General features: G+C 35.7%; 4 protein-coding genes across 6 annotated transcripts in view; 2 read left to right on the top strand and 2 right to left on the bottom strand.

Moving 5' to 3' along the window:
* The window catches only part of zdhhc12a (zDHHC palmitoyltransferase 12a), an 8,890-nt gene extending 3,701 nt beyond the window's left edge, over positions 1-5,189 (top strand). Inside the window, exons 4-6 of one of the 2 annotated variants that reach the window (XR_013800358.1) lie at positions 1,565-1,731; positions 2,904-3,900; positions 4,025-5,183. Coding sequence is in view for 1 of the 2 variants with exons in the window: in XM_079636552.1 (XP_079492678.1) it covers positions 1,565-1,731; positions 2,904-3,219 (483 nt within the window). In the remaining variant the exon portion in view is untranslated. Of the gene's footprint in view, positions 1-1,564; positions 1,732-2,903 lie in introns of both variants that reach the window. The other variant, XM_079636552.1, reaches the window with a different exon arrangement.
* Positions 5,190-5,786: 597 nt separating this feature from the next.
* seta (SET nuclear proto-oncogene a) lies at positions 5,787-9,471 on the top strand. The gene is made up of 8 exons (XM_079636995.1): positions 5,787-6,200; positions 6,983-7,040; positions 7,190-7,332; positions 7,415-7,518; positions 7,600-7,713; positions 7,805-7,975; positions 8,159-8,275; positions 8,641-9,471. The coding sequence occupies exons 1-8, from the start codon at positions 6,128-6,130 to the stop codon at positions 8,662-8,664; spliced, it is 804 nt and encodes a 267-aa protein (XP_079493121.1). The 5' UTR covers positions 5,787-6,127; the 3' UTR covers positions 8,665-9,471.
* Positions 9,472-9,495: 24 nt separating this feature from the next.
* Positions 9,496-11,664, bottom strand: LOC307011398 (uncharacterized protein). The gene is made up of 2 exons (XM_079636996.1): positions 11,081-11,664; positions 9,496-9,755 (listed from the first exon to the last, which is right to left on the bottom strand). Exons 1-2 carry the CDS (start codon positions 11,469-11,471, stop codon positions 9,601-9,603), a joined length of 546 nt encoding a protein of 181 aa, XP_079493122.1. The 5' UTR covers positions 11,472-11,664; the 3' UTR covers positions 9,496-9,600.
* A 438-nt stretch (positions 11,665-12,102) lies between these two features.
* Positions 12,103-12,500, bottom strand: part of gle1 (GLE1 RNA export mediator) — a 27,260-nt gene continuing 26,862 nt past the window's right edge. Inside the window, exon 16 of one of the 2 annotated variants that reach the window (XM_079636545.1) lies at positions 12,103-12,500. This exon is cut by the window's right edge and continues 412 nt beyond it. The gene's annotated coding sequence lies outside the window, so the exon portion shown is untranslated. The other variant, XM_079636546.1, reaches the window with a different exon arrangement.

The following is a 12,500-nucleotide window of genomic DNA, read 5'->3' on the forward strand; positions in this document are numbered from 1 at the left end:
AGCTGCTCTGTGTACAGCAAACAAGCTAAAAAACCCAGAACTAAGTTTTTATAAGCTGTCGAGCCCAAAAAAACATGTTTAAAGGAGAACTCCGGCGCAAAATGAACCTTTGGTCTAATTACACATTGTTACCTAGTCAACCGTTATCTGAGATTTGTTTTCATGATTATCGAATGTAAATAGTTTTAATCTCTAAAAACAGTTTAGCCTATAACGCTAGTATAACGCTAGTATATGGGGCATTGAGTAATGACAAGTTGAATTCTGAACTGTGTAGAATCTCATATGGTCCAGCGCACTTGGATCGGCTTTCCTAGATAGACTGATCGAGTCTGTTTTTCAAAGATGGCTTCTGCCTGTATACGCGAAGTTGACTGTATGTATAAAATATCTTCTTATTAAACTCTCTGGACACTGTCAAAGTTCTCAATGCTTCGGTTTGCATGTAGGGACCCTCATTATGCTACCGTGTTAGTGTGGGGCTATTTTGAGTCTTGTTAGTGGTATTAACAAGCGATTTTTATTTGTCATTACTCAATGCGTCACTGAGTCAAATATCAGTTTTATACATTATATGTGACCCTGGACCACAAAACCAGTCACATGGGTCAATTTTTTAAAATTGAGATTTATACATCATATGAAAGCTGAATAAATAAACTTTCCATTGATGTGTGGTTTGTTAGGATAGGACAATATTTGGTCGAGACACAACTATTGAAAATCTGGAATCTGAGGAGCAAAAAAATGTAAACATTGAGAAAATCTCCTTTAAAGTTGTGCATTTATGTTCACGATTGTGCTGCATTCACTCACAAAAATACATGTTTTATATATTTACGGTAGGACATTTACTCAATATCTTCATGGAACATGATCTTAATATCCTAATGATTTTTGGCATAAAAGAAAAAAGGATAATTTTGACCCATACAATGTATAGTTGCTATCGCCACAGATATACCCGTGCGGCTCCAGACTGGTGAAGTGATCCAGGGTCATATTTCTTTAAGTTATCCCTGTTCTCAGAGTAATATAACACGTTGTGTAATATCTCAATGTCCTGTATCCACTTTAGTCTCTTTAAACACTCGTTTTTTGGGATCGACAGCTTATAAAAACTGAGTTCTCTCACACAGCAGCTTTTAGACATAGAGCATTTATTTAAATCAAATTGGATTCATTTATTTCAATAATTTTACGGTCTTTTAATCACATTTATTTATTGATTTACTTCAAAAAAATATTTTAATCAAATGTATTTAGTTAGTTTAATCATATTTTAATTATTCTTGTACACTTTTCTAATAATGCATACTATTCTTTAAAAATTGCATGATTTATTTAAATCTTTTTTTATTTAAATCAAATAGGATTTATTTATTTAAATGATTAAGTTATTTTAATACCGTCTTTTGTTATAAGTCAGAAATGACAAGGAGGCTTCTCGCAATACAAAGTGTGGTGTGGGCGTGGCTTCAGATTATGACGCGTGTCGCTCTGTCTCTATACTGTGTGATTGAGTGAGTTTGCATTCAGATGTTTCTCTTTCTATGTGACCCAGCAACCAATGAGGGCCAGGCACTGCAGGACGTGCCAGCGCTGCGTGAGGCGCTTCGACCATCACTGCCCCTGGATCCACAACTGTGTGGGGGAGAGAAACCACAGGTGGTTCCTGCTGTACCTGTGTGTCCAGTTTGCTGCTGTGTGTTGGGCTCTACAGGCTGCATGGTGAGTGTGTGTGCGTGCGTGTGCGTGAGTGTGTGAGCAGAACATGCATTTGCTGTATTTTTAACTGGATTGAACCACCTGAGTATGTTTAGATATATAGTAAGTGTAAAGATGTTTTAACTCAAAATTACCATGACGTATTATAAACATTTATTTCCAAAGTAGACCCACTTTGTGAATTAAACAATGTAATGAGGTCATAATAATGCACAGTTTCTAATTTTTTAGGAATGAGTTGCATTATGCATTATTAGAGAAATATACAGAAAAAAAACGGTTAAAAAAGTAAAAATAAATAAATAATACAAATTTGATTTTACTAAAAACATATTTTAATAAATCATGCAATTTTTAAAGAATAGTATGCATTATTAGAAAAGTATAAAATAAAATAAAAAATATTAAACTAACTAAATACATTTGATTAAAATAAAAATGATTAAAGTAAATAAATATTTTTTTTAAGTAAATGAATAAATAAATGTGATTAAAATAACTTAAAATTATTGAAATAAATGAATCCAATTTGATTTAAATAAATAAATCAAATATGATTTTAATAAATAATGCAATTTTTAAAGAATAGTGTTAGAAAATAGTGTAAAACTGTAATAAGTAAAAATGAATAAAGAATAAGATTTAAACTAACTAAACACATTTGATTAAAATGAACAAAATCAAATTTGACTTAAATAAAAACTAACTAAATATATGTGATTAATATACATAAAAAAAATGCATTATTAGAAAAATTTACAGAAAAGCGGTTAAAAAAGTATAAATAAATTATAAAAAATAATATTAAACTACCGGTAACTAAATCTATTTTGAATATAAATATAATACATTTTGGTTTGACTGTATATATATAATGTACTAAAATATATTCAGACACCTTCAACATTTCTCACTTTATCACAGTTTATTAATTTATTATATTTAAAATAACTGTTTTCTATGTGAATATATTATATATATATATTCACATAGAATATTTCACAATATTACTTTTGAACAGTAGTGTATGTGGTGCAAGATAAGGGTTAGTCATAATTTATTAATATTTTTTAAACTATAGCGTATAAACTGTGAGAAATGTCGTCTGAATAAACTTTGGTTTGACTGTGATTGACCTGAAGCGTGTGTGTGTGTGTGTGTGTGTGTGTCTCCAGCTCTGGCGTGGCGTTCGCCTCCTCCTGGCCGCTGTGGTTCAGTCGGAACGGGTTCTTGCTCGCGGCGATCGGCGTGACGGGGGTGTTTTCCGCCGTCGTGTTGCTCCTGCTGTGCGTTCACCTGTACCTGGCCTCCGCTAACACCACGACATGGGAGTTCATGTCACGCCACCGTATCGTCTACCTCAAACACCGCGACTCTGAGGAGAACCCGTTCGACAGAGGAGTCGTCTGCAACCTGTGGGACTTCTTCTGCGTCTGTGGGACGGTAGCGTGGGAGAGGATCTACAGCAGACGCGCCAATGGGACCGTGTGACTGATGTTCATGAGGGAGAAGTGTAGCGGTTTTTAGCTCTTCAACATTGATTGTGTTTTATTAATACTGATGTGATGTTGTGATTGTGATGTAGTAAACCTGCAGGGAACATGTACTGTATCTACTTGATGAATGAAGAATCATTATGTGCCACAATTACTGGTTGTTCATTCATGCTAGCTACGTGCTAATTCGTGCTAGCAATATATTAACAATAGCTGCGTCCGAATTTGAATAGTTTCCATATTCTATATAGTCATACTATATAGTATGCCAAAAGAGTAGTATATTCGAAAAACAGTTGGTGAAAAAGGCGAGATTCAGAAGTGCGCATATCATTGATGGACCCTTTACTATCCCATGAGGCCACAGGAGAGGATTTATGAATGGCAGTGAAGCGACGTACTGTAACTGACGCTGGTAAAGACAACATGGCGGATGTAGCACGTCCGGATTCGGATGTGTTAAAACATGTTAACAATGTACTAATTTGTTAGCAACATGCTAATTCATGTAGAAATATGTTAAATCATGCTAGCAATGGGTTAAATACATGTTAGCAACATGTTAATTCATGTAGAAATATGTTAAATCGTGCTAGCAATGGGTTAAATACATGTTAGCAACATGCTAATTCATGTAGAAATATGTTAAATCATGTTAGCAATGGGTTGAATACATGTTAGCAACATGGTAATTCATGTAGAAATATGTTAAATCATGCTAGCATTGGGTTAAATACATGTTAGCAACATGCTAATTCATGTAGAAAGATGTTAAATCTTGCTAGCAGTGGGTTAAATAGATGTTAGCAACATGCTAATTCATGTAGAAATATGTTAAATCTTGCTAGCAGTGGGTTAAATACATGTTAGCAACATGCTAATTCATGTAGAAATATGTTAAATTTTGCTAGCAGTGGGTTAAATACATGTTAGCAACATGCTAATTCATGTAGAAATATGTTAAATCATGCTAGCAATGGGTTAAATACATGTTAGCAACATGGTAATTCATGTTAACAACATGTTAAATCATGCTTGCAATGTGTTAAATCATGCTAGCAACATGTTAAAAAGATATAAGCACCATACTCATTCATTTTAACGTCTAAACATTAGCAATGTGTTAAAACATACTAGCAAACTGGTTCATTCATGTTAGCAACATCTTAAAACACACTAGCCATGTTAAAACACTAGCAACATGTTAATTCATGTTAAATTAAAAATGTTAGCAACATGCTAAATCATGCTAGCAATGTATTAAAACATCTTAGCAACATACTCGTGCTAGCAAACATGTTAAGCAGAGTGATAAAACATTAACATGTTAATTCATGTTACCAATCTGTTCAAACATACTAGCAACATGCTAATTCATGTTAGTAACAATGTTAAATCATGCTAGCAATGTGTTATAACATGTTAACAACATATTCATTCTAGCAACAAGTTCTAATATATTAGCAAAGTGTTAAAACTTGTTAATTCATGCTAGAAACATGTTCGCAAATTTGGTAAGACGTGCTAATTCATGCTAGCAACATGTTAAAATGCCAGTAACATGTTAATTCATCCTAGAAGTGCTCTCAAACATGTTAGCAACATGCAAAATAATGCTTGACACACTAAGACATGTTAACTAACAATATGATTTAAAAAAAACTTGCTAGCAACATGATAAAACATGCTAGGAAGCTTATAAAGCTTTCAAACTTTGAGACGAGGCTTTGTGAAGCCAACATAAAAGTTTGTTCCGACGAACTTTACTTTCTTGTTTTCGTTGTTTTTATTAAGACAAAGTCAGTTTTCTAAACTATTTTCTACTCATTTGTTGCATGTTGTACATCTCTGTGACATGATTCGTTTCACATAACAAGGGACAGTTTGTATATTTCTCAAGAGTTTTATTTGGTTTGTGAGGTTAATTTTATATATGTGACAAAATAAACTTTTGCACACAATGTCTATCGACTCACAAATGAATGATTCTTCTAAGCCAGAAAAAATGCTTTAGAACAACAATGCCAGAGTTCATTCAACCCCTCATTATAGGTAAAAATTGTGACTGTGAGTAAAGATATATATTTTTAATCCTCATCCAGTAAATCACAAACGACTGACAAATGAATTTGCAAATCATGCAAATTCATTGGGGGTAGAGGCCTTTGCAAATTGTAGGGCCTTGAGGTCAAAGGTTAAAACCCAGTTTTGTGGCTTTGTAGTCCATTTATATCTACATTAGTGTAAAAACTACATAACTCTCTAAAATATCACACCATAAAAACGTATAAACTTCAGCTTCTCACTGTATTCACTGTATTATATTCGCTAGACACTTATAATTAATGCGTTCATATAACTCGAACCCATGACCTTGGCGTTCCTTGAGCCACTCTATTGTTAAAGCTACAGGAATTAGGGGCCATTTACATATTTTTAAACAACCAACATTATTTTTAAAAACAGTAATGTGTGTTTATTTGCAGTGTTGTGTTGTTAGAACCATTTTAAATACATTCGGATGACATGTTATGAGATCTTCGTTAAAATCCCGCCCTTTCTGTGGCGGTTCCACGCACAGCCCCGCCCCCCGTTGCACCGTCCAATCAGAAGGCAGATCCGGGGACCCACGTCGAGCTCGGCGGGTTGTTCTGGAAGGGGCGGAGTTCATTTTTCGAGCTCGTGAGGGGCGCGTTCTGTCCGAAAGAGAGCGCGTGAGAATCTGCGTTCGTTCCCTCGCCGTAAGTTTGTGTGTGTGGAGCAGCGCGGGCTCACTCAGTTCTGTTCCTGTCCTATCACAGTCTCCAGAAACCCGACTTCAAGGAGGACGATCTTCTACCTCAACGAGTTTAAAAATCGCTTGATTCTCACTGAAAACTCCTCTCGTCGTGATCAGTGAAATCATGTCTGCTTCAGCGGCTAAAGTCAGTAAAAAGGAACTGAACTCGAACCACGACGGAGGCGACGAGACCTCGGGTAAGAAAGAACGATCGGCGGCCATTTTCACTTTCTCTTCTCTCGCCAAAGGTGTTTTATTCGCATTTTTCGCTAGTTTATTAGCAGCGGCTCGCGTACGACTCGTTTATGTAGACCGTGCGGGGTGCAGTGCTTGTGATTGGCCGTGGGTCTGGTTGTATGTTCTCGGAGGAACGGCAGCAGCCGGTAGCGGAGGCCATGTTTGATTTCTGGCCGTGCGCGAGCTAAGCGCGCCACAAAGCCCCATTTGAACACAGACAAAAACCGTTATTTTTTTAAAATCAAATTCTAAGCGCGGGAGCTTATCTGTGTTACCCGCGAATGGAATTTTCGAAGAAACGTGTGCAGTTGAACAGCGTGGAACATGCGGAACGGAAGCGTCCGCGCGCTGCTTTATTGTTGTTGTGCTTTAGCTTAGCCTAGCCACGTCTCCGCCATGATGTAGCACAGACTAATGGTTGTTTGTGGACTTTAAATGGTGAATGATAATGGAAATGAACGCCGAAGCGACTTAACACGCTTATCGAGCGCGCCCGTGTGATTTTGGGCTCGCGACGGAAGCAGGTGCAGCGCGAGCGATACTTTGCACATTTAAACCACGCGGCTTCTGCGCGGCTCCCTCTGCGTTCAATGCATCGGATTGTTTTCGCGTCACTGTAAATGTAGCGTTAACAACACTTTTGTTTTTAAGAAAGTATGCACATGTTTTTATCACACTTTTTTATTTATTTTTATTACGAATCTTTACATAATTCTAATTTATTTTCTTTCACTTTGTTTAGAAAAAGAACAACAAGAAGCCATCGAGCACATTGATGAAGTACAGAATGAAATTGACAGGTATGTTGAGCTTCATTGAATGCATTATTTAACTTACGCTTTAACTAATACCGCGGTATAAATAATTATTCAGTGCGGTAATATAATATAACTTTATAACTTTAAAAAAATATAACTTTTTTTCCTTTTTTAAAAAAAATCTTGTCCAGACTTAATGAGCAGGCGAGTGAGGAAATTCTCAAAGTTGAACAGAAATACAACAAACTTCGCCAGCCGTTCTTCCAGAAGAGGTCAGAACTCATCGCCAAAATCCCCAACTTTTGGGTCACAACATTTGTCAACCACCCACAAGGTAAGATCCCGTGCAAACTCTTGTGCTCGCTTTACAGTAATGCATCCAGACGGTTTAATGTAATATCGCTTGCTTTCTGTAGTCTCAGCTCTGCTTGGGGAGGAGGACGAGGAGGCGCTTCACTATCTGACCAGAGTAGAGGTGACAGAGTTTGAAGACATCAAATCCGGCTACAGAATAGATTTTGTAAGTGGTAAAAAAATATATATATATTTTTTTTGTAGCTTCTGTTTTCATAACTACAATTTCTTCGCCATTTCATTTCAGTATTTCGATGAAAACATGTATTTCGAGAACAAAGTCCTCTCCAAAGAAATTCACCTGAACGAAAGTGGAGACCCAACCTCAAAGTCAACAGAGATCAAATGGAAACCAGGAAAAGTACGGATGATAGTTAGTTATACCGCTGCATTCTCTGTCAAATAGTTTTACAATTCTGAGTTTTTAATGTGGAACCGTTCTCGCGTCGCAGGACCTCACGAGTCGGGCCAGCCAGACACAGAGTAAAGCGGGCAAGAAGAGGCAACATGAAGAGCCGGAGAGTTTCTTCACCTGGTTCTCCGATCACGCCGACTCAGGGGCGGACGAGTTGGGGGAAGTCATCAAAGACGACATCTGGCCCAATCCCTTACAGTACTATTTGGTGAGACTGGAACTAACGCCACACACACACACACTGATAGAAAAATGCAATTTTTGCCTAAACTTTCCGCTCAATTATTATGTGACTGGACAGTTCTTCCTTTTTTTGTTATGCAGCTGAATAGAAATTGTGTAAATGATTTTTGCATTACAAATCTTAACTTATCTGATCAACTTTATGCAGGTCCCAGACATGGAGGATGAGGAGGGAGAGGATGAGGAGGATGAGGAAGGCCTGGATGATATCGATGAAGAGGGGGAAGATGACGGAGAGGAAGATGATGATGATGATGACGGAGAGGTGCGTAACCAAATTTTTAAGTTAAAACACTTTTTTTAAGTTTGTGGTTCTGTTGAAAAGTTTTTTTATATATACATTTATTAATTTTTCTGCAGAAAATAAAATCGGTAACTTCTAAGAGTGCCAGAAATATTCTTGTTATTTATCTAAAAAGTTTACAACTGTCTTTAAGTATTGTTCAACAAACTATAATCTCTCTCTATCTATATATATATATATATATAGATAGAGAGAGAAATGAATTTTCAATTAATTCAGAAATGAATATATAGTCTGATAAATGAATAAATGTGTGTATATATATATTATACACCCACAATTTATGTAAATGAAGTGTCTCTGATTGGTCCACTGTGTTGTTCCAGGACGATGACGGCGAGGACGACTGAAGCTGAGTTAGAGGAATATTATCCACATTTCCCAGTCCTGTTTCCAAATTGCTTCTTTGGCTTTTTTTGTTATTTTTGGGGAGCAAGATGCTTCTTTTTCCTCTTCCGATTGTTTTTTTGGTTTTGAGCTCCATCTTTCCTCTATCCTGAACTTGCCATGTTGAAGTCCCCAGACTCACAATAAAATGACTGCAAAATCTTGTCGACATGGCATCTACCATCTCAATTTCCAAATGCATTTCGAGGTAAAAAGCGAAACACTGTAGTTATTGGCTGCACGCCGTCTGGAGTAGACTTGCGAATAGTGTTTTCTGTTTGTTTTTTTTATAAATATATATGTACAAATATGTATTATTTTTCTTCCTGTTAAAGTTTTTGTGTGGTTAATTGAACAGAAGCCATGGTTGCGCAGTGATCTGCTAGCTCTAGCGCTCTCACCGTTTTGTTACTTTATTCTCGGTGTGTAAACCCGTCACGTTTAGACATCGGTAGTTCATCCTCTTGTAACCGTGTCAGTTCAGGAGGGCTGAGGAAAGAGATGTGGACAACCATCATTGAGTCTTTGATTTTTATCTTGTCTTGTTTTACAGACATTCACCAGATTTGAAATGGATTACATTTTTGATAAAGAAAATAAAATCTTCCAAAAAAAAAAAAAAAAAAAATTGAAATCATGCTTGTAACTTTTTCCCCTTCTGACTCGAGGAGATTTGTGTAGTTGGTTGTGTTACCGTAAGACACACTTTTAACTGTTCAGTTGGTTTTGCTCAATAAAACTGTTTGGGATTCATCCAGTTGCAGAGAAAATGCAATAACGGTTATTGTTTTTTATTCGTTTTAAAAGCCAATAGGTATTTTAATTTCACATGGGTCAAAAACAAGTCTAGTCATAAACATAATTCCCATAAAAATCTCTTTATTAAAACTGGCTAGTCGTCAGCTCCTGAAGGCTTTGGGTGTCATCAGCAGAGTAGATGCGAAGTGTTCCTGCAGAAGTCGGTCCACTATGAGCGCCACAAACGTCCGGTCCGACGCTTCGAACTCCTCTCGGGTCACTGTCCTGGGCCAGTCGCCGGGCTGGAACGCCCAACCTGCGTCCCAGAGGAGAAATCACCATATTACTCACACTGAGATTTCAGGTTAAATGTGTAAGGGAAGTCGTTTAAATCTTGTTTTAAAGTTCACTTTAGCAAAAAAAAAAATAAAAAAAATCATGTTACCATAAACATGGATGTTACATGTCAGTTGGAATCAGTAATCCACTACACATTTTAAATAACTTAACCAGCACTTTATATATAAACATGTGTGTATATATATATATATATTCAAAATTTGAATATAGTGCAAAAGTTCATTTATTTCAGTAATTCAACTTAAAAGGTGAAACTAATATATTATATAGACTCATTACATGCAAAGTGAGATATTTCAAGTCTTTATTTGTTATAATTTTGATGATTATGGCTTATGAAACCCCCAAATTCGACATTTTTATATTGTGAAAAGGTTTTCAAGCCATAATCATCAAAAATAACAAATAAATAAAACATGCATTAACTACATGTATTTAATAGGGTTAGGATTAGGGTGTGTTTTAGTGTTAGTTGCGTGAAATGATGCGTAATTTATAGTTATTACTATAGTAACAACCATAATAATCCAGTAAAATACATAATTTATAGTTATTACTACAGTAACTACCATAATAATAGAGTAAAATACATAATTTATAGTTATTACTACAGTAACTGTACCATAAGAATACAGGAAAATGCATACTTTATAGTTATTACTACAGTAACTACCATAATAATAAAGTAAAATAATGCATAATTTATAGTTATTACTATAACTGTACAGAATACAGTAAAATAATAAATAATATAGTTATTACTATAGTAAGTGTACCATAAGGATACAGTCAAATAAAGTTATGTTCTTTCTCTTTGTATTTTTATATCAATATGGTATATCCCTTATGTTTCATTTATACTGAATTATTTATAAATATGAATATACACGGCATAATTTGTAAGTAATCTACTCAGTAGATTAGAGTTTGTTGAGTAGATAAATCAAATGATGCCGTGTATAATATATACATCTTTATAAATAATTTAGTATAAATGAAACGTAGTTTTGTTCTGTGATTTTTTTTTAGATTACTTACAATACAAATGATGCCGCGAATATAAATTTTTATAAATAATTCAGTTTAAATGAAACATAACCTAAGTAGTTTTGTTCTGTGAGATTGTGGTTTGTTAGGTTTAATTTATACTGAATTATTTATAAAGATGTTGCATAATTTGTATTGTAAGTAATCTACTAAAAAAAAAAAAAAAAATCTCATGTATATACTTATAAAGATGTATATACACGGCACACACATGTTTAGACACGGGTCACGCACCTAGGTGTGTTTTGCACCGCGGGCAGGAGGCGACGGTCCACGAGTGTCCGGGGAACCAGGAGAAGTGACTGTCCGCCGGCCAGTGCTTCAGAACATCGGCTCTCTTAAAAGTCACGACTTCAAACTGGAAGCCTTGCGGATTCTCGAAGAGCTGAACCGGGACGACCTTCCCTGCGATCACCGTGTCGTTCCGGTGTGACAGAGCCAGGCGACTGGGCTCGAACCTCAGATCCGTGTCTTCCGCCACCTCGTGCCCGCAGGACCGGCACAGCATCAGCCCCGAACACCCGAGACCGAACCGAGCCCACACACACAACAACAGCGACACAACAACAACAACATCATCAACAACAACACACCGCGCGGCGGGAAACTTGACTAGAAGAAACATCCTAGACAACTAAAGCGAAAATAACACGCGTTTCCCGATTAAAGGCGTTTAAACACGTTTATTTATAACATAAAAAATATAAATGTTTTTAAAAGCGAATTAGCAAACTACATTGCTAAGTGTCTACATCTGAAATAGACACGCAAACTATTGGAGCGTCACTGGACAGCACTGCGAAATGACAGCGCCCTCTAAAGGCGGGATGGATCAGTTCATTATTAACTAATGATAGGTCACAGGTCACTTCTGTTTTTCAGTCCATGTTTGTTTGTTTTTTTTGCCATGTTTGTACATGACATATTGTTCAATAAAAAAACTCAGTTTAATGCCCCCCATCATGTCATCTAATGCCCCCCCCATCCATGATAAAATACAATGGGTACAATATGAAACTATTAAACTTTTGTTTTAAAGGTAGTCGCTAATCAAACGAAGTTAAATTGACATGATGGCTTTGTTTTGGGTTTTTTGGTTGCTTGCACTTATATTAAGTTTTAATTTAATGTGTATATAGACACGTGTCTAATGTTTTTTATTTATTTATTGTCATATTTATACAATTTAAAAAAATATATAAAAGGTAATTGTGACTTTTTCCTTAGAAAATTTGCAATTCTGACTTTATAACTCACAAGTGAGAGTTTGTATTTCACTATTCTGAGAAAAAAAGAATTGAATGCGATGAGATAAAAACAACTTTGAGGATTAAAAAAATCAGAAATGTGACAAAAAAAAAAGCAATTACCTTTTTTTATTCCCTTCCATATTGAGCTGACGTAATTAATAGAAATGGATCTGGTGAACTCAGTGATGTTTTGTGGTATTAATTGGTATGCTGAACCCTTTTAAAGAAATACTTTCTTAAATAACAATACGGCCATATTAGCTTTTTTTTTTTGTCACTCAAAAGTCACTTTCTGATCCATTAGATTTGAAAACACACTTGAAAAGAATCATAATACACTTGGTGTACTTGTTTAATCCTAGTGCCATATAAATTCATAAATATCCGCATCAATATACAGTACA

The sequence above is a fragment of the Phoxinus phoxinus genome, assembly GCF_949152265.1.
Source record: "Phoxinus phoxinus genome assembly, chromosome: 15".
NCBI classification, from domain to species: Eukaryota; Metazoa; Chordata; class Actinopteri; order Cypriniformes; family Leuciscidae; genus Phoxinus; species Phoxinus phoxinus.